The sequence below is a fragment of the Amyelois transitella genome, chromosome 24 (assembly GCF_032362555.1).
Source record: "Amyelois transitella isolate CPQ chromosome 24, ilAmyTran1.1, whole genome shotgun sequence".
Classification (NCBI taxonomy): Eukaryota; Metazoa; Arthropoda; class Insecta; order Lepidoptera; family Pyralidae; genus Amyelois; species Amyelois transitella.
The window spans coordinates 5,450,234-5,473,572 of NC_083527.1; the positions used below are offsets into that span (position 1 = coordinate 5,450,234).

General features: G+C 36.1%; 1 protein-coding gene across 4 annotated transcripts; it reads right to left on the reverse strand.

Moving 5' to 3' along the window:
- Window positions 1-1,577: 1,577 nt before the first annotated feature.
- Window positions 1,578-23,339, reverse strand: LOC106135784 (MTOR-associated protein MEAK7). 4 transcript variants are annotated; one of them, XM_060951253.1, is made up of 10 exons: window positions 23,213-23,339; window positions 22,223-22,352; window positions 12,637-12,769; window positions 11,389-11,480; window positions 10,631-10,827; window positions 9,305-9,441; window positions 8,431-8,577; window positions 7,765-7,991; window positions 6,975-7,160; window positions 1,578-4,793 (listed from the first exon to the last, which is right to left on the reverse strand). In XM_060951253.1, the coding sequence occupies exons 1-10, from the start codon at window positions 23,224-23,226 to the stop codon at window positions 4,683-4,685; spliced, it is 1,374 nt and encodes a 457-aa protein (XP_060807236.1). In that variant the 5' UTR covers window positions 23,227-23,339; the 3' UTR covers window positions 1,578-4,682. The 4 variants fall into 4 exon arrangements, with proteins under 4 accessions (XP_060807236.1, XP_060807233.1, XP_060807234.1 ...); XM_060951250.1 differs by having other exon boundaries at window positions 22,190-22,352; XM_060951251.1 differs by lacking the exon at window positions 23,213-23,339 and adding an exon at window positions 23,021-23,169 and having other exon boundaries at window positions 22,190-22,352.

The following is a 23,339-nucleotide window of genomic DNA, read 5'->3' on the forward strand; positions in this document are numbered from 1 at the left end:
CAATAAAACGGGTAGTTTTTTAGTTTTTTTATACAATTGTTTTTTGAAAGTTAACACTTCTGGTATAACTATCTTACTAGAAAAGACTTTCGCAACCATGCGCCCATCACCGGAGGTTTTCACAACTAACTTTCTTAAAGTTATATGTGGCCTGATTGGATTAAATCTCATAATATTCTCATCATCATGATTCTTTTTAAGGCGATGGGCTTGCAACCTGTCACTATTTGAATCTCAATTCTATCTTAAAGCCAAATAGCTGAACGTGGCCTATCAGTCTTTACAAGACTGTTGGCTCTGTCTACCCGCAAGGGATATAGACGTGATTATATGTATGTATGATGATTGTTAAACCCAGTTGAAAAGAATTTTATAGTGATAAATCACTGTTAATAATATTTTTGACTATCCAGCAAACGTAATAATTTTCGATTGTGGCCTTGCCAGGAATCAAACCACAAGATTAAGAGGCAGATTGATACAGGAACAAAAATATTTCAAACATACCTCCACTGCCTTTACAACCAGGAACGCAACAAAGTTTATCTGAAGACATCGTGGCACTTTTGTTGTAAAATCTGTCTTTCACAAAAACAAACACAAACTTGGGACTCCTATCTCAAATAATAAGGTACTTTTTACAGGAGTCCTATCTCAAAATATCTGCACAACACAGTAAACACAGTCAGAGTCCAATCTCAGATGATAAAATCACACGAATATCCGGAAGAACAAAGCTCGACTCAAGGGAAGATTCCAAACTCCAAATAACGACAAGTTATCAGCACAAAACAAAGTGCAAATAGGTAAATACACAGGCACCGGTAAAAAACAACAGAAAGAAAGTTTACAGGTGTTCGAATCGAATTCAATCAAAACTTACTGCAAAACTTATTTGACATAAAAAACTGTCACTCATTTTCCAAACGAGTATTACAGTGTTGCTATTATAAATAGGCAAAAGATACCTAATGTTAATTCAAGAATTGCATTAATATGTTAAATACGTATTAAATATCGCAAAGTTCTGTAGGTAGTAACTTTATTCTTGTATTTTTGTAAATTTAGTTGTTCAATTTTCATTTATTACTTTTGTTTTATTACTTATATATTTACTATTGTTTTAAAATATTCTACTAATTCTACTATGGTTTCTAATGGTAATTCTAAATGGAGCAATGCGATGAAATAAAGAAGCCTCAGGTTAATAGTAACATTATATGGAAATATATTACATCTCTTTTTGACTCATTATACGTCAGAACTTCTTGGTTTCTTGTATGGAGATTACTGGCACTGGTGCTATCTCTGTCTCTCTTACTCTCATACGAAGGATCTAAAAATGAATTTATTAATCCTGGCAGTTTTAATAAGGATAATGAGAAACTCTTATCAAAATATTGCATTGTCATCGGTCCTTGATACGTGTGCAAAGTTCCAAGTTGATCAGACGTTTAGAAATCAGTGAAAATTAAGCTCAAAGATTCCGTTACATACATACATACATACATACATACAACCCAAGCTAATAAAAGCGTAGTAAAAAAAATAACAGACACATTACAATTTTGAACCAGTTTATTATCACAATAAATTAATAAATAAATACATTTTACAACCTACACATTCGAATTCATATTACGGTACATCCACATACCATACGCCACCACTATGTAAATAGGAAATCTTTGGACATAAGTAGTATTGAATTTTTTATAATACTATGGATTTAAAAAAAATGATTTGCCAGAGCACCTATCAGTGTGAGTTTGAATGAATTTTACAATCTCAATTTTACTCATGAAATATATGACAGATGTTGTTTAATTAATTTCGTTTTAAATCTGGCATTAAATGTATGATTAAGTACTGTGTTAATATTTTAGACGATTATTACAATGTGATAAATTTTTCAGGTAATATAGATACCTGTTCAAAAAAAAAACGGTACTTCAATTTCAAGTTACAATACAAAAATCAAAAATGTTTTTTTTTTTAAATTACAGAACAAGCATTAATATAATAAAATATTTTTATGAAATAATGCATAATCGAGCAGTTTGTGCGATAGTCGTTGATAATTTTAATATAAACATTTTCTTAATATTACAATAATATGGCGTAACATTTCTTGGCACTCGATACGATTACAATACGGTTAAAAAATAAATTAAAAAATATTCTCTATAGGTATATTTCTTGCAGTAAGTAAATTTTCAAAATGGCTGTGTAAACAAGCTATCACGCTCGCTTTACAACCGTCTGTTAAAAATAATCGGGCTGTCAGTGGAATTGAAATCATTGGAAATCTTTTAAGTACAATCTTATGTAACCTTACCTTATTTTTATAAATACACATATATTATGATGTTCAGACTGGCAACATTGAATAAAATAGACATAAGTCGGGCTTGATAAAGTCGCTTCTATGGAAAATATTGTCATTACTTTCTGAAAAGTCAATAAATAATTAAGTTTTTCTCGCGAATTAATGATCTCTACTATCTCAATGACCTTGAGCGCCTAGGATTTCCCACACCCCACCAACCTTAAGACGTAAAAAATACAAAAATAATTGACAAGGGGAGACCCATGTCAATTATTATTGTTTTTTTTTTTACCTAACGTTTCAGCGTACTTTATAGACTTTGTAAATGAGCGAAAATGTTTATAGAGTCCCTTAACACAGACTATACTTAAAAGATCGCCAATTTAATATTTCCTTTTACTTTCTAAAAGTAAGAAGCTTGACATCTTTTTAAAACTACATATTAAAGACTATAGATGAAAAAATATACTAGTGTTTCACTAAAAAAAAAGCGTAGCATGATGGTATGTTTTGATATCGTGAATGTAATAAATGGAAATGTAAAGATAAGCGTAAAGCGACAACAAATAACATTATAATCCTAACATAAATCATGACTAAATGACTAGCGATGTTAAAAAATTATATATATTAATCTTTAAAACAAAAAATAACCGTATGTCCTCAGCGGGACACATACCACGATCGAACGAAGAACGATGCGTAGTACCTTTTATCCAATGTACAGACGGGGGTAAATCAACCTGTATAATATACAGCTGTAAACAATAGAATGTCAGATATGTCAGATTCATCAGCCCCTGACTGTACACTGAGATGCATAAAAATGTGGCCATCATAGTACACTATTTCTAGTTACATTTCTACGTAACATAAATTATAAAAAAACGTAAAAATAGAAATATTTCAACACTCAAAAATGGCGAGAAGCGAGAAATATTTCTCATAAAAATGTTGATTATAAATGTGTGCTTTTTAATAACCGTTTTTTTTTTGCAAAACTTACATGAAAACTATAAAAAAATCACCAATACGCAAGTACTGCGACTTTTTAAAGGATTTACCTATATATTTTTTAAAACTAATAAGCTATAGGAAACATCAAAAATTTATTAAATTACCTAGCAAAGACACAATGGCGATTATTAAAAAAATTGCGTGAGATATACAAAATGGCGGCTACTCTATGCAATAAATTATGCGCAATGTGTAGCAATATGCGGGAATCCACTTTATGTCAGTGTATATGGTTGATATTAAATAACAAATAATTAAATTACAATTTGTTAAATGAATTTTACAAATATTTATTTGTATGATTTTTTATTTTGCCCAAAAACTAGTTTCCTCGTTTTGTTGTAATTTCTAGAAAAAAAAAAACGTTTATGTTTGGCCTGTGATAAATATAGAATTTCCTTTTTTAATATGTTATTATGTACGGATACGTTACTTCTGCTTTAGATTGGAGGATAATTTCTGATTTTTCAAAATTCAAGTTTTAATTCCTACATACATTACGCATAAAAAATCACGTCTTTATCCCTTGCAGGGTAGACAGAGCCGTCAGCCTTGAAAAGACTGATAGACTACTTGTCTTTTCTGATTATTCTTTTTTTCTTCTTGATCGGTTTTGTTCAGCTGTTTTGCTGTTTGTAATTCCTGCATCTCAATATTTGATTGTTTTATTTAAACTATTTTAAATAACTATAATAATTGTATACATTTAATATTTCAAAGAGCCCTCAATTGCCATTTTGCGCATAATTTTATACAAATACATTTTACATTAATAGTAATTGAAATGTATAGAAATCGCATTTAAGCGTGATTTTTAGACATTGCAAGGCACCGTGTGGGATAAGAAATCACACATACTTCTTTGCTTCACATATAATAGGTTTAATTCTGACCAGGTGAAAAAAACATACATATAATCACGTCTATATCCCTTGCTGGGTATAAAGCCTTCCTCGATAAATGGTCTATTCAACACAAAAATAATTTTTCAATTCGAACCAGTAGTTCCTGATATTAGCGCGTTCAAACAAACAAACAAACTCTTCAGCTTTATAATATTAGTATAGATACATACAGTTAATAGATCACACTATTTTTTCAGCTCTATCTGGTTGGAACAAAGTTCATATTTAAATAACATTTAACAAAAGCGCTTTAAATTTTTCCAACCTAATCTTAATAGACATTTGACGTAACTTATTTTGTCCATCATAGCAACGATAGTAGATTATCGATAGTCCATCGATGGTCCAACTATCGATAGTTCGGCAACGCTATCTAACTCAACTCTACGGTGTCTCATCCAACTCTATGGTGACTAACTTGTCTATGCTCATTATAAAGGCTTCTCTTCCCTCAGTCCTTCACTATGGCGCGTCCGTCCCGCCATATCTAAAATGGCTTTGGCCTCGGGGTTCACGTCCAAAATGCTTGTATCTCGTTCATCCTATGAAGAAAAAGAATAAAATTTAATATTATATAACATTTATCTATTTCTTGTCTGGGCTATGCTCCGGTGGGAATTTCCAGATAAAAAATTTGCCTTTATTTTATCCGCATAACATACATGCATATATTCATGTCTATATCCCTTGCGGGGAAGACAGAGCCAGCAGCATATATGTATATGTATGTATGTAATTGTATCCTTACTATATATAAATACATACATTTTTTAATACATATATTTTAACTACAAGATATGTAGATACACAACAAGAAACGTATTATCGTTAAAAAACTACTGAATTTTGCTAATGTTTAATTTAAAAACTAGAGAAAGTTACAAGTAAATTTTTAAAGAAAATTATATTATTTAAATACCCTAATATCAAGGTCTAAGCCGCAACTTAAATACTTTAACGGGCAACACTAAATGTAGACTTAATAATACATTTTCAATAGCATTACAATAATATGTTTTGTCTACCATTTACCATACAAAGTTTGAAAAATACCATTCTTATTTTTTATATTCGGTCGATAATCTGCGGTTTTTTCATTATCTCCATAATATTTCGTTCGGATTCGTGACGGTCTAATACACTGCCGTGTTGATGAGATGATAAGCTCTATGATTTGAGAAGATAGTGGTAAATTAGGATAGGATAAGTGGTTATACATACATACATATGGTCTCGTCTATATCCCTTGCGGGGTAGACAGAGCCAACAGTCTTGAAAAGACTGAATGGCCACGTTCAGCAATTTGGCTTTAAGATAGGATTGAGATTCAAATAGTGACAGGTTGCTAGCCCATCGCCTAAAAGAATAATCCCAAGCTTATAAGCCTACCCCGGCTTTTACGACATCCATAGGAAAGAGATTGAGTGATCCTATTCTTTTTGTATTGGTGCCGGGAACGACACGGATAAGTGGTTAAATTGCAAGTTATATGATGAACTATGAACCAGTATGAGTTAGTTTCCCCCTGCATAAGTTACGGAGGTCAGACGGGAGTCGCTTCGTGTAAACAACCTGACTCGTCCAATCATGGTCGTAAAGGCGCACCAGGGGATCGTCTCCAGGATAGAACGCCTATACTGAAATATTTATAGATTTTATATATATAAAATTCTCGTATCACAATGTTCGTTCCCGTACTCCTCCGAAACGGCTTGACCGATTCTCATGAAATTTTGTGAGCATATTGAGTAGTTAGGCTCCCCCCTGTTAAGGTTGCGGAGTTCAAACGGAAATCGCTTCGTGTTAATACCTGACCCACCCAATCCAGGATCCATGGTCATACCGGGGATTTTCTCCAGAGTGGTGAGGATGCAACCGGGACTAAAGCCAGGAGGAAGAAGACACTTCACACATTTTCTTTGTCATTTATCATCAGAGATCGGAATAGGTAGATTGATTTTATGTACTTGCATCATGAATTACCATAGAAAGCATAACATGGATAAGCCTCTTTTCCGGGATTCCATTTCAGTACTTACACTTACAGTGAACTACATTGTGCGCGGGTAACATAGGACTACAATTTACGTGAACGAAGTCGGGGGAAAACGGCTACCACTAATATATTCTTCATCCCACTTGTAAAAGTTCAGGAAAAAATCTTAATAATTTACAAATCCCGCAATCCCGGACGGAGGCATGTCCATGTTATATATAAAATTCTCGTGTCACAATGTTTGTCTCCTCCGAAACGGCTTTACCGATTTTAACCAAATTTTGCATGCAAATTCAATAGATCTGAGAATCGGCTAACATCTATCATCTATTTTTCATACCCCTAAGTGTTAAGGGTTGTCCACCCTTATAATTTTTTTTAACTAGGAATTACTTTATATGGCAAAACAACGTTTGCCGGGACAGCTAGTATTAATATATACGTTTCAATTAATTAACCCCAATTCAATCTACCCATTCCGATCTTCAAAAATTCAAAATTCAAAATTTTTATTCAATATTATAGGATACTATATATCGCTTAAAAATTGTCGTATGGTTTAACAACATTGGTTGACGTCAAATAAATTACTCAAAAACTAAGTTTACTGCCGCTTCCAAGGCGTCAGTGCAGAAGAAGCGGTAACAAACTGCACTGCAGCATTTTCTTCAACAACGTCAACTTCACAATATTAAATTATACTTAGAATAGAATAGATTATCCATACCTCATCCTTCTCCAAGACAGGTTTGTCCCCGACGCCCCAGACCTCGAGACTCCTGATGTGGAAGGTGGGCTCCTTGCTGAGCCTCTTGTACCCTTTGAAGGTGCTGCAGGACTCCGCTGAGGAGCCCTCGCCGAAGTGCTCAGCCGGTACCCATATACCGCCGAAGCCGAATTGGCCGCCCATTAGCTGGAAATATTTGAGATTTTTCAGTTGAACAGCCACTGTGGCGCAACGGTAGTACGCTTGTCTGTGACACCGGAGGCACCGGGTTCGAATCCTGGCTAGGGCATGATGAGAAACGAACTTTTTCTGATTGGCCTGGGTCTTGGATGTTTATCTATATAAGTATTTATTATAAAATATAGTATCGTTGAGTTAGTATCTCGTAACACAAGTCTAGAACTCACTTCGAGGCTAACTCGATCTGTATAATTTGTCCCGTATGTATATTTAATTATTCCGCGTGGTTACTCTTACCCGTGGATGTCGTAAAAGGCGACTAATAATAATAAAACACAATACGTGTTGTGGGAAAACAAAGTATTTAAATTTGAAAAATAAAAGAAAAAATTACATTTAAAACATAAAGCTTAAAAATCCAAATAATTATATTTAAAGCAAAAATAATTTTTCAATTCGAACCAGTAGTTCCTGAGATTAGCGCGTTCAAACAAACTCTTCAGCTTTATAATATTAGTATAGATTCGAACCAGTAGTTCCTGAGATAAGCGCTGCAAACAAACAAACAAACAAACTCTTCAGCTTTACAATATATATATAGATAACTCACCAGTCCATTAGGGAGGGTCTTCGTATGATGATTCAAATACTGGTAATGGTCATTATAACTTGTCGCCGGGTACATTCTCATTTTTGGCGTCAAAGTGAACAGGAACGAGTCGTCGGTGCCCGTGAAGTTGGGGGCGAAGGCCCACGCGGCGGGGGCGTAGCCTCCGAAGATGTAGCCCGAGTTGTCTTCGATGATAATTATAGAGGCGCCCTGGTCTATGATACGGCCTGTGAAAAAGTATACATTATAATGTTTGAACTATAATAACTTAATCAAGAAATAAATATTTGGGTGACATATTAAACATACTTTTAACACAGTCCACGTCTATATCGCTTGCGGGGTAGACAGAGCCAACAGTCTTTACCAACCACCACGCCACGTTCAGCTTTCCGGCTAAATTATGAAAATGAGAATCAAATAGTGACAGGTCGCTAGGGCATCGCCTAAAAGAAGAATCCAAAGCTCATTAGCTTAACCCTTAGTCGCCTTATACGACGACATCCACAACTGGAAACACCCATACATTTTACATACATACATACGTCACGTCTATATCCCTTGCGGGGTAGACAGAGTCAACAGTCATGAAAAGACTGAATGGCCACGTTCAGCTATTTGGCCTAATGATAAAACACCCAAACATTTTACGTGCGATCATAATACCTGTCATGGTGGAGAAGGACTCCCCGTGGATGTTGGTGGAGAACAGGAACCTCCACTTGTGCTGGTGTTTCTGGGGCAGGTGGCTGTTCAGCCACACTATGTGAGACAGGTCGATGAACGCCGGATAGTCCGGCATTGATTCTAGACCTGAAATTGGAGATATACAGCTGCAGTGTAGTTTGTTCCGCCGCTTCTTCTACACATGCGCTTTGGAAGCGGTAGTATTTATAATTAAAAAGTTATGTGACATCAATAAGTGATACCTTGTATCCAGTTTTGAAAATAAATCTATTCTATATACATACATATTAATAGAAAAAAAGGAATAGGTCCACTACATTTCTTTCCTATGGATGTCGTAAAAGGCGACTCAGGGATAGGTTTATAAACTTGGGATTCCTCTTTTGGGCAATAGGCTAGCAACCTGTCACTATTTGGATCTCCCAAGTTTAAAGTCCCATCCCTTAGTCGCCTTTACGAGATCCATGAGAATAAAATGGAGTGTAAACCTATTCTTTTTATATTGGTGCCAGAAACCACACGGCATTGATGACTAACATATATTAAATGAATTTGTGGCGAAATCTATACGCCACTGACTACTGATTGGCCTGTGCCTTGGATGTTTATCTATATAAGTATTTATTATAAAATGTAGTATCGTTGGGTAAGTATGTCGTAACACAAGTCTCGAACTTACTTCGAGGCTAACTCAATCTGTGTAATTTGTCCCGTATACACAAGTCTCGAACTTACTTCGAGGCTAACTCAATCTGTGTAATTTGTCCCGTATACACAAGTCTCGAACTTACTTCGAGGCTAACTCAATCTGTGTAATTTGTCCCGTATATATATATATATTTATTTATCTTACCTTCAGGCATTGGCAGTAGAGAAGGCATGGTGGGCGGCATGGGCGTTGGACTCTCATCTCCCGATTTCTTGTTGATGCCGTAAAGGTTGACGAAGACCAACTCGGCCAGCTGTTTCAGTAGTGTGTTCAGTTGTAGCCTGCGAACAGATTTGACACATTTTAAATTAACATTGATGATATATTTACTGCCGTGTGGTTCCCGGCACCAATACAAAAAAGAATAGGACCACTCCAACTCTTTTTCCATGTATGTCGTCAAAGGAATAGCAGGGACAAGATGGATGCAAGTGGCACAGAGCCGCGATGAATGGCGTAGTTTGAAGGAGGCCTACACCCAAGGGGTAGAGACGGGCTGAAGAGAGAGAGAGAGAGAGTCGTCAAAGGCGACTAAGGGATAGGCTTATGATCTTGGGATTCCACTTGTAGGCGATGGGCTAGCAACCTATCACTATTTGAATCTCAATACCATCACGACTTTTGGAGACTGTTGGCTCTGTCTACCCCGCAAAGGATATAGACGTGACAATGTATGTTTCTTCCAGTCGAATCTTTAGATCTTAGTAAAACGGAAGGGAAGTGTGATATTAAATATACAAATATATAAAAGAATGCCATGTGGTTCCCGGCACAAATAAAAAAAAAGAATAGGACCACTCCATCTCGTTCCCATGGATGTCGTAAAATGCGACTAAGGGATAGGCTTATAAACTTGGGATTATTCTTTAAGGTGATGGGCTAGCAAACCGTCACTATTTGAATCTCAATTCTATCATTAAGCCAAACAGATGAACGTAGCCTATCAGTCTTTTCAAGACTGTTGGCTCTGTATACCCCGCAAGGGATATAGACGTGACTATATGTATGTATATATGTTTCTGCCAGCTGAATCGTTCGATCTAAGTAAAACAGAAAGTCCGGGTTGAGTACTCCTACTAATATTATAAATGCGAAAGTTTGTGACTATGTCAGGATGTCAGTATGGATGTTTGTTACTCTTTCACGCAAACTATTGAACCGATAACGACGAAATTTGGTTTGAAGACCCAGAATAACATATAGGCTACTTAAAGGCTTTTCATTCCGGAGTTCCCGCCGGATTGATTCCACGCGGACGAAGTCGCGGGCGGCCTCTAGTATTGAATACATCCAAAAAAATAATAGAAGGAAGTGAATGACTGACTCACATACATACATATAAACACACAGCCCTAACCGCTGGGCCTTTGAAATATTTGAAATTCGACATGTAAAAATGCCAAAGCATTCCATACTAACACTTTGATCGTGTTATTTTCATTAAAACGAGTTCAAATAGTTATAACTTACCATTTGGACAGTTGATCGGCCGTGCAATGGTGGTGTGGTGATTCCAGGTCACCCCCCACAGTGGCAGCGATGGCTTCCCCAAGCGCTTGAACGTGCGACGCTTTGCCCATGAAGCCTTTGTCGATCCAAGTCTTGGCGCGTCTGGAGTTCGAAGACTTGAGGATCTTTATGTATGTTGATGCTATGCTTTCGCAGTACTGGAAAAAAATTATTTGTGTTATTACATACATACGAGTACATATAAACACGTCTGTATCACTTGCGGGGTAGACAGAACCGAGTCTTTAAAAGACTGAAAGCCCACATTTCAGCTGTACGGCTCAATAATGGAATTGAGATACAAATAGTGACAGGTTGTTAGCCCATCGCCTGGAAGAAGAATCTCAAGTTTATTTAACATTCCCTTAGTCGCCTTTTACGATATCCATGGGAAAAATATGGAGTGGTTTCTATTCTGTAGTGTCGGGAACTACACGACATCGCGTAATTATCTGGTCCCTATTACAAATTTGTCAATGGCAAAAAAAAAAAATTGTGAAAGCCAGACATATGATGACACTTTGGCAAAACGTCCCAGCAAATGTTACAAGAGAAAAAAGTATGCAGAAATCAAGAAGAGAAAAAAAAGAAGTTATCCGAAACGGCAAGTAGTCTCTGCCTACCTCTACGGATTATGGATTTATGTATGTATTTACTAGATTATGACTTCCTCATTCACACCACCTCCTTGGAGAGTCACGATTCCAAATGTCACTTACTTCTTTTATCAACTGGTAAGGGAGTTCCACAGTCTCATTGTAGTCCTTCCCGAGACTGTTGTAGGTCACCATCAGTCTTTCGTCCACCGTGCCTGGTGCAGACAAGATTTTCATTATAAATACATACATACATACATATGGTCACGTCTATATCCCTTGCGGGGTAGACAGAGCCAACAGTCTTGAAAAGACTGAATGGCCACGTTCAGCTATTTGGCTTAATGATAGAATTGAGATTCAAATAGTGACAGGTTGCTAGTCCATCGCCTAAAAAAGAATACTAAGTTTATAAGCCTATCCCTTAGTCGCCTTTTACGACATCCATGGGAAAGGGATGGAGTGGTCCTATTCTTTTTTGTATTGGTGCCGGGAATCACACGGCACATTATAAATAAATAAATATACACGGGAAAAATTACACAGATTGAGTTAGCCTCGAAGTAAGTTCGAAACTTGTGTTACGAGATACTACGAGTAACTCGTAACGATACTACCTATATTTTATAATAAATACTTATGTCACATGTGTCAACTTATTATTTAAGGACAAGACACGGCATCGAAAATTTCTTATTTGTTATCAAGTTGTAGTCACATGGATGACGTAAAGGGCGATTAGGGGATAGGCTTATATACTTGGGATTCCACTTTTGAGCGATGGGCTAGCAATCTGTCACTTTTTGAATCTCAATTCCACCAATAGGCCAAGCAGCTGGGCGTGGCCTTTCAGTCTTCTTCTTCTGATGACTGTTGACTGTGCCTACTCCGCAAAGGAAAATATAGATGTGATTATATGTTATGTTATGTAGCGTCAATAGGTTAGTCAGTCAGATATATACATAATCCACGATAGTGAACAAATGGCCACGTTCAGCTGCATGGCTTTAAGATGGAATCGAGATTCAAATAGTGACAGGTTGATAGCCCATCGTATATAAGACGAATCCGAAGTTTATATCCCTTAGTCGCTTTTTACGACATCCATGTAAAATGAATAGCTACACTAGCTATTCTTTTTTTATATTGGTACCGAGAACCACACGGCACAGCTAAAAAAATTTAAGCAAATAAAATGTGACAATCTGCGGGTGTTAAAATTACTATTAATATCATATGCACCTCACCTCTCACATTATAGACGTACAACTACCTCACCTCTCACATTATAGACGTACAACTACCTCACCTCTCACATGATAGACGTACAGCTCCCTCACCTCTCACATTATAGACGTACAACTCCCTCACCTCTCACATTATAGACGTACAATTCGGCGAACCGGTTGAAGTCCACAGTGGGTGACTTCTGTTGTCCAGAGCCGAACAGAAAGTTGGAGAGGTACTGCGCCAGCCGCGGGTCTATCTGGGGACCCCAGAATTTCTATACGAAAATAAGAATTTACGTGTAATATTGTAATTGAATGTAGGTATACAAGGAGCGTGGGTGGTCGAGTCGGTAAGGTGCCCGGTTAAAATGCGTGATGCGCATGCGCAGCACAGGTTCGAATCCCACTTCGGCCGTGTACCGATGACTATTTTCAAATTTGTGTACATTAGTCTGAATGCTGACCGATGCTTTTATGGTGAGGGAAAACATCGTGAGGAAACCGGCTTTAGTCAATTGTAACCATGATCGATCCAATATGGGTCAGGGTAACCTGCAAATGTTGTGGAGGTCAGATGGGAGTCGCTTAGTGTAAAAACCTGACTCACCCAATCCAGGATCCATGGTCAAAGGCATATTCCCGGCTCTTTTCCAGGACTAAAGGCACGAGTAAGTAAAAGATTATGAGTACTCTAATCTATACTAATATTATAAAGCTGAAGAGTTTGTTTGTTTGAACGCGCTTATCTCAGGAACTACTGGTTCGAATTGAAAAATTCTTTTTGCGTTGAATAGACCATTTATCGAGGAAGGCTTAAGGCTATATGACATCACGCTGCAACTATAAGGTGCAAAGAAGTAATGGAATATGTGAAAAAAAAAAACGGGGAAAATTATTCATCCTTGAGGGCTTCAGTGATGCCCAAAATTACTATTCCACGCGGACGCAGCTAGTGTCTTCTATAAACGGTAAAATATTTAAACGTTTTACACCTATTAACCCACAATTTGATCCGTTGATAACCAATTTTAAAATACTTGGCCAGTCGGTGTGACATTTTAACTGCTATTTAACGTCTGTACCTCGCTTCTAGTTAACGATGTTTTTCATTATAGTCACCAGTGTGACCATAATTTATGTACAAATCAGGATAATCACTTATGAATTGGATCCATATTATTATATTATTACAGGGCTGTTTGGCGAAGTTGTCGGATTCTCGCCTCTGAATCAAGGTTCAATCATCGGTCAGGTCTTGACGTAAAGTTATTTTTTTTTATTGGTCTGGGTATTGTATGTTTATACATACATACATACATATAGTCACGTCTATATTCCTTGCGGGGAAGATAGAGCCAACAGTCTTGAAAAGACTGATAGGCCACGTTCAGCTATTTGGCTTAATGATAGAATTGAGATTCAAATAGTGTCAGGTTGCTAGCCCATCGCCTAAATAAATAATCCCAAGTTCGTAAGCCTATCCCTTAGTCGTCTTTTACGACACCCATGGGAAAGAGAAAGAGTGGTGATGATTGAAAATAAATCGAATATTATGTTCAAATGATAGAAATTCAAAAAGTTTTCGTAGTGTAAAAGTTACTGTATAAATATACTTTTTCTATAAATACAATATTTTGATGTACTATGTAAAATAAACGGGCTGTCTGTAATTCATCAGACGATATTTAAAACTCTTCCGTTACCGAGTGGTTATGATGACTGATTTGTGAAAATATTGAACTGGAAGACAAACAAGGCACGATGAAAACATTCTTCTTTGTGGAGTGTAGGAAGAATCACAAAAAAAAAATAATTGCGGAATGATATACGAACTACTTTATTACGCTTCCCGTGCCTAAAATTTTGTACAAGTTAAAAAAAAAATTCTTCAGGAACGAAAAGTTTGAAAAAAGTATTTTCGTATTTTATTGACTTTAGATATTTCTTTTTTTTTGGACATCCTAATGTACTGGTTCTTTGTAAATCGTCGTTCGTGTTATTGTATGACGGTTTATTGCAGTCAAGATCATAAAGATTTTAATATTTTCGGCCATAATTATAATGTTTGGTTGTGCTAGACATTAAGAAGGAACTACTCATTATAACCATGCATAAGAAACAATTATCTTTTTATATAATAGCTGATTCCGAAGCAAGTAAGCCATTATTTCGCTCTCAGAAAATGAATGGAATTCTTTTTCTTATCTTTTTCGGATCAATGAAATAATGTAATTAATTTCCGTTAATGTATATCTTTACTTATATTAAAAAAAAATTACTTCATAAACCACTTAACAATTTTAAAAAAATTATAATAAAATTACTTCCCTCCATCCCTTTAAGGTTCAATACAGGGGGTCAGTTTTTCAGTGATGTTTTACGGTGTACGAAGTCGCGGGCATCAGTCAGTTTGTATTAAAATTATTTCTATCACTAGTGTTAGTGGATGGCAGATTAGTTATGGTGACCGATTTTGCTGCAGCCTCCTGGAGTAAGTTCCAGTTTCATCCCCACCACCCTGGAGAAGAGTTCGGATGCGTTTGACTATCTTGGACTGGGTAAGTCAGGTTTATACACTACCGTCTGACCTTGACAACCTTTGCAGGTGAACCTAACCCTTATTGAATCATGGTTACACATTTAGTTACTTGAACGTACTGGTTTCCTCAGGTTTTCTCTCATCGTAAGGTTATCACCTAAACTAATGTAATTACTCAGTAATAGTCATTGGTAAGTACATGGCCGAGGTGAAACTTGAACTTCTACGTAGAATCTTTTTCCCATGGATGTCGTAAAATGCGACTAGGGGATAGGCTTATAAACTTGGGATCCTTCTCTTAAGCGATGGGCTAGCAACTTGTCACTATCTGAATCTCAATTCTATCATTAAGCCAAACAGCTGAACGTGGCCAGTATTTCAATAATGCTGGCTTTGTCTACCCCGCGAGGATATAGACGTGATTATATGAATGAATGAATAATTAGAATGCGCATCACGCATTTCATTCGTGCACGGTTTAACCATTGACCCTCAAGGGGGCCAGACTGTGACCATTTATTTAAACGCTTTAATTAAAAACGGCGTAACAGAATTTCATATTAATCTTTTTCTTTATTAATAATCATTTTTTCATGAATTCATTTATTTTCTTTTACAATACACCACAAGCCAGACACCGGCCTTCATTACAGCCAGTCAATCATTATGTTTCGGCAGAATACCCGGGCAATATTTCAATCGGCCTTCAATATTTACAGCAGGTATGGGTTTCTTCAATGCAGCCGTGAAACAATAGATAAACTGATATTGTTCGGTTGGGCCACAAAGTCATAGGCGGGAGCGGAAACTCATAAAAAAATAGAACCACTCCATTTCTTTCCCATGGATGTCGTAAAAGGCGACTAAGGGATAAATATATACAGGACAAATTACACAGATTGAGTTAGCCTCGAAGTAAGTTCGAGACTTGTGTTACGAGATACTAACTCAACGATACTTTATTTTATAATAAATACTTATATAGATAAACATCCAAGACCCAGGCCAATCAGAAAAAGTTCTGATAAACTGATATTGTTCGGTGGGGCCACATAGTCATAGGCGGGAGCGGAAAGTCATAAAAAATTAGCTAAAGCAGTAGGTCTTCTTCCTCTTGGTTTTAGTCCCGGTTGCATCTTCACCACTCTGGAGAGGAACCCGGGGTATGCCTTTGACCATGGATCCTGTATTGGATGAGTCAAGATTTTTTAGTGACCTCCGCAAACTTTGCAGGGTAACCTAACCCGTCTTGCGCATTGCAATTTATTTTGTGGAGAGTTCACTGAAAATCGAGATTGCCATATTACAAGGCCATAGCCAGGATTTTCAATGATCATTTTAGAAAAAACTACTTTCTGGTTACAGAGGTGGGGCCAATGGATACGTGTACAAATTGAGTCAATACAAAGTTTTTATGACGTGAGAAAGTACCTAATGGACAAAATTTCCTGGCTTCAAACTCGAAATTAAGCCGCAAGATCTAATTACTTAGGCAATTTTGACACTATTTTTAATGCATTTAAATGCAAAGAATATAAAAAAATTTCTTTACAAAAAAATAATACTATTATATCGTTAATCTAATTTCATGGCCTCAGACGAAGGAATTCCTAACACTGGTGAAATTACCGTACCATAAGGTTACAAAAGTAAACAAAATAGCTAACAATAGATGGAGCCACGTTGGTCAGGTTTTTCAAGATCCGGTTCCGACTGAACCCACATCGTACCACTGACCGAGGGTATCGTGGTGGAATGCCATGCGATCTCATGATATTAAACTGTTATGGAGCAATTATTGACAAATTCTCTGTAAGTCGCTCTCGTAAAAAATGAAAAGGATGCATTATTATTAAACATTTGGTCAAACGGCCTCTGTGGCGCAGCGGTAGTACGCTTGTCTGTGACATCGGAGGTCCCGGGTTCGAATCCCGGCCAGGGCATGATGAGAAAAGAACTTTTTCTGATTGGCCTGGGTCTTGGATGTTTATCTATATAAGTATTTATTATAAAATATAGTATCGTTGAGTTAGAATCTCGTAACACAAGTCTCGAACTTACTTCGAGGCTAACCCAATCAGTGTAATTTGTCCGGTAAAAAAAAAAAAAAACATTTCCATTACGTTTCAGGACATTGAATTCGGTAGTCATAAGAAGACAACTATTTAACCTAAATAGTTTAGTGACTAATACGCGGAAGCCTTCATGTCCGTGACAAGCAGACAAAATGCAGGAGAGTCGCCTATGCTGGTACTTCATGGTGGCCAGGTCTTGCGGAAAGCGGCAGACTACTTGGGGAACAGATGTCTGGCCATGCCGCTACCGCCGGGCCCAGGTAGAAGGGGCAGGGTGAAGAGATCATGGCTGGACGTCGCAAAAGATGCCATGCGAGCCAGTGGACTGAAATCCTAGGACGCCGAAAACCGGATCAAGTGGAGAGAGAAAAGTCGGAAGGCAGACCCCGGGCCCCGAAACACTTCTGTGAAGGGTGCAACCGGGAACACGCAGAGATGAGAGAGAGAGAGTTATGAATGTTTACAGATGCAGAATCATAAGCCTAATAAGCCCAAAGTGCCGTGTGGTGTCATGCACTTTAGGATAGAACCACTTTACATATTTCATCTAAACTTGGGATTCCTCTTGTAGTCGATGGGCTAGCAACCTATCACTATTTGAATCTCAATTCCATCAGAGAGCCATACAGCTGAACGTGGCCTATCAGTCTTTTCAAGAGTATTGACTCTGTCTACACCGCAAGGGATATACACGTCCCTATATATATAGCTAATCTAAATCTGTAAAAGTACGTACGTCAAAAAAATACGTCTGGTTTCCAAATACCAGAGGAAACCACAAAGAGTCATATGATAGGTACTCATCGGACAAAATTAAAACTCGTATATTTTCGACAGATTCTGCGGTTATAAACTGGCAATCGGGTATGCGTTATGATGGAAAATATTCACGAGATTAGAATCATTTATTCAACACTATTGCCCGCGATATCTTTCGCCGTTAAAGTTCACAACAAAATCTGACCCCCTGTATTGGCCCTTACGAGAGGTGGGGATGAGAAATTTTTGTATACCCGTTTTGAATTTGGACCAAGCCTATCACATCTGAGAAAACCGCATTCAAATCGGAGCTATAGTTGTCGCCTCATGCGAGCACAAACATCAGACATAATTTCCATTATCTCGTCCACAATTCTATTCTAAGTTTGGATAATTGTAAGTTGACGTTATTGAAGAAAATGTTTGAGTGCAGTTTGTTACCGCTTTTTCTGCGCTGACGCTTTGGAAGCTGCAGTGAACTTAGTTTTATGTAATTTATTTGACGTCAACCAATTGTGTAACCAAAATATATTATGACAATTATTAAGTGACGTTTGAAATGTCACATATTAATGATTTTTTTTATTTGAAAGTTTTGTTTAGGTTTATGAGTTCCGTAGACCCATTAAGGTGAGGTGTCCTACCCTTGTCAATATTGGGTGGTGTCAGTTGTATTTGCTGTTCATTTGTTTGTTTGCTAGGTTTAGCGATGTGGGTTAAGTTGATTGGATTGGTCAAATAACGCAGATATAGTAACAAAAACCTTACTATTATTTGGATCTCAATTTTATCATTAAGCCAAACAGCTGAGTGTGGCCATTTGGTCTTTTGAAGATTGTTGGCTTTGTCTATGGCGTTAATTTTAAATTCGGCGCTTTTTATAGATGGGGCTAAATTGACGCGGGCAAAGCTGCGGGTAAAAACCAGTTGAAATATACATTTATTTCTAGAATATTGAGCTAATTCAGAGGAATTGACAACTTGTTTTTAAATTGAGAGGTAGGTAAGTATTATTTTAATTACTCTTCTGAAATATAATATATTGTAGAAATGTCGGTTCTAAATTGTCAATGCACATGTTTTATCTTTTCTCTCTTTCTATCTTTTTGGTTGACCTTAGAGTAAGACAGAGTAAGAAACGTTAGGACATACATATAATTAACGTTCGTTAATAACCCGGGTCCGAACCCATTATCTACGTCACCAAATCCACATCAAACATTGATTGCATTAAGTTAATTTTAGTCCCGTCTGTAGGCTGACAACTTTTCATAACACCGGCGAGGTGACGTCATAAGCGGCCATTGTTTATTGGTATGGCATGGAACACAGACATAGATCTAGTAAGATACTGTATAAAAACCAAAAAAACGTGTCAGAATTTTCTGCACGCTCTTAAGATTTTTTCAACATCTTTATTTGTCTAGTATACTATAAGAATGTCACGTCTTTATCCTTTAGGGGTTAGACATAACCAATAGTCATGACATCGAACCGTCAGTCAGCAGTAAGATGAAACAATATTAAAGACAAGTCAAGGAAATGTTATAAATTCATTGATATTATCGAAGAGGCGATGCGAAATGCATGAATATGTTATTATTTTTAATTCTTAGGTACCACTTTGTCACACAATAGTGCACGCGAATACTCTTGCGGTGTCTAGCTTTATCCATGTCTGTGGCATGGAACGTAAGGTGACTGGGAATTGCGTATTTTTGACCGAGAAGGTCGAGGAATTTAATCGATGCTAGTCATGAAATAGAATGTACATTATACGAAGCTTATAATCCGACTGTTAAATTCGAATGCCCTAGTTTAAAGTTACCCAAGTCAAAAGAAACAAGCAGATAATCACACGGCCACAGTTATTTATGAAGTGTAGAATGTCGGCTAAAGAATGATCTTAGCTTTTTTTCACTGTTCCTTGAAGAACATTTCAACTGGAATTTGAGTGTAAGCGGACGAAGTTATCATTATGAATATTTTTATAGAAAATCCAATAGCCATACAAACATAAAAGTAACATATCTATCTTTAACACACTCTGCCATTTATAGGTCCTCACAAATGGACGACAAATTTGTTTGAATGTGCTTCACCATTTGCTCGAATGTGCAGGTTTCCTCGCGATGTTTTCCCTCACCTTTAGAGCAGCGGTCCACAATGCAATTGCCTTCTACTAATATATTACTTAGAAAATTGTCACATGACCGCTGTAGGATTCATATCTATGCTCTGCGCTTATAAAATCTTCAGATTATCCATATTTCGGATATATCTGCCGTCTACATTCTATAGTTTTCTCTTCCCGAGTAGATTCTAAGTTAATCTAGGGACAGGCTAAAAAACTTAGGATCCCTCTTTTAGTCGGTGTGCTAGCAACCTGTATAATTGAACCTCAGTCTACCCCGTAAGCAAAATAGACGTGATTAACTATGTAGATTTTATATTATTTCAAACATATTTTGCTTCATTTGCCAAAAGTTTGGGAGTATAAACGAATATAGTACATACATAGTAGTAGGTAAGTGTACTATATTACCTACTATATATAGTACTCATACCCAGCACATAACAACCGTTAGCGAACTATTTCTGACGTGGGTTTACACCAGCGTGGCGATTTACCTAGTTGTAAATCAATAAAGCGTTTTAACGATCGCCACGAGCGGCAGCGGCGTAAGTCATAAGCTATAGCGATTCTGTTGACGTCAATTTTTGTTTTTGACTATACAAATACAAATAAAAATTGTGTGATTATTGTAATAAGTGATTTGATTTGCTGGAGTGCGATTCAAAAGGGGCAGAGATAATCGTATTTCTTTCGTTAAAGTGTTGTAAGACCCTTGCAATTAATTATAACCACGTTGAGATTTTAACCTCAATTGTCAGATAATGTATTTGACATTAAGTCCGCCCATTGTAATTTACAATTGTATTGGTAGAATAAAGTTTAAATGAATATCTAAATAGAATCCTTCTGTTTTCTAAAATATGCGACTTAATTTTTTATTCTTTCTCATTTCCCCCCCAAAAGAAAGAAGGTACCCAGTGGACCCTTTTTCATTGAGAAATTTGAGTTTATAAAAATATTATTCTTAAACATTATCTGTGCAAAACATTCCAAGAAATAGGATGTGACGGACACACAAGGGTTTTTTTTTAATACAGCATCATAAACAATTAAAAACGGGAAGTGCTAAAACCGAAATACTAATGCCACACAAACAGGGTAACTAAGTTACTAAAATTAAAAAGAAAAAATCTGAAAAAAAAAACCACCACCCAAACAAAAACAGCATCAGCACACAATAAATTAATCACCTTATGACAGTGAAATGAAAAAAAAAATTAAGACTAAAGAATCTATTCTACAAATATTATTTACATACAAGTAGTTTTGTGATTTGACATGATGTAATACCTAGTAATTGGTTTTAATTCTTTTCAAGAGAAAGCTGTATTACATACACAAATTCACGCCTCTTTTATGGAGGGGTAGGCAGAGACTACATATTAGAAAGTTGTACATATTGTTGATATTTTTAAAAAGGTGTTTGTAAGTTTTTCTATATCGATTTGTACACAAGTGAAAGAAAGATGGAGTCGGATTTTAGTGACGAAAATAAAATCTCTAATTCATTTCTTAGTGATCAGATATGAAAATAAATTTAATTTATTTTCCATGAACATGTACTGTGTTTACTTACTTGTATGTAAATGAGTATGATTGGTGACATTGTTAAATATAAATCTGTTTAAAATATTAAAAAAATAAGTAATTAACTGACTTGACTGCTCCTCCTGCTATAGTAGGACAAAAAAAAAATTAAGAACATTAAAAAATGAAGCTGAAATGTTTTTTTTTAAACCTTTTTTTTAAATTCTGTCTAGTTTAGTAGCCTGCTGTGAAATTATTGTAGTTAAAGTATGCAATGTATGATATCAACAGTCATTGAACTTGATATTTTTTTTCATTAGATTGTAATTTCTCTTTCTTTAGATTTTTCACAGGACAAGATAGTTTACTAGATATAGCAAAAATTTTATTGTGATAAGACCTTATCAACATTATTTCAAGATGAATCAGCAGAAAGATCTTATCCACAAAAGATTTCCAGTATATAGGTAAGTCTAGGAGGTTTCCCAGATAAAAAGAGATAATGAACTTTAAAACACAAAAAAAAAAATAAACTACCTACTAAATGCTGGCCAGTAAAAAAATATTTTTAAATATTGAATCTTGAATTAAAAAAATAACTTGTCACCAATCAAACTAAGAACTTAAAATATGAAAGGATAAAACAAAATGAACACACTTCTAGCAACACTGCGTCTACTTTGCCACTCACGATGAGATCATCCTCACGTATCTTCTCTGAATTTTTGCTCGCTGCTCGGAATGTCTGTGCCACATACTTCTGTTCTTCTTTCGTAAGTAATGTGCATTTTGCCGCCAATTTCTTACTTGTGTTGCCCATCCTAGAGAAAAAGAATAATATTTTGACTAATTTTGAAAACTGGCATAATTTTATACTTTCATACTAAAATTATGAAAAGATTTATCTTGTTTTGTTAGGATTTATGATATTTCACCTAGAGACAGATAAAAATCCTAAAGGAGTAACATATGCTTGTTGTGAAAATTCCCACGGAATAGAAGCCATGCGCAAAAGCTAGTAGATAAAATTATAAATCGATAAACCCTCTCAGCACGTTAGGTGTTATTACCAGAATGTCCAGTATGTTCCTAAAGTGCATTTCCTTACGGTTACCACGGTCAAATAATGACCTCTACTACACTGCAAATATATGACAATACCTTGGTATAAATAACCAGTTTTAATGAAAAGACACGAGGAATAGAAGGAAGGATAATGTGTGAGACTTTTATATTTTTCTTTTACAAAGTTTCTTCCTCCGATAATACGTAAAAAGCAATTAAATACCTCTTCAAATTCACAAATCACAGTCCTATATTTTTTTTTATAGATAACCATTAAAATTTTGCAACACACTTATCAATAAGTTCTCTCACTGTGTTCAATTAACTTAAACATTATATTAGTATTTATTACTCGAAAGATATGAAAATTAAAAGAAAATTCAATCAATATTTTTTGCTAATAAAAATGTAAACATAGGCATACCTGTCAATGTCAAATAAGTTTTTCGATTTAATTTTTTAATCAAATAATTTGTTTGGACTACGTCAGCACTACACGCGTCCTACGTTACGTAGCTCCCGAAAGCAAAACACAACTTGCTTCAATAGGGGAGTTGCGTTGACTGCCTCACTTTTTGTTTCTTCCTACAGCAATAGCCGTAAATAATAAACATACCTAAACAGATGCATGCTGATCCTTGCGCTTACCGCACTGAGATTTATCGTAAAAATAATCACAATTCAAGATAGGTACTAAAAATAATTCACTATCGGTCATGAGACGTGCGCTCCATTGACTCACA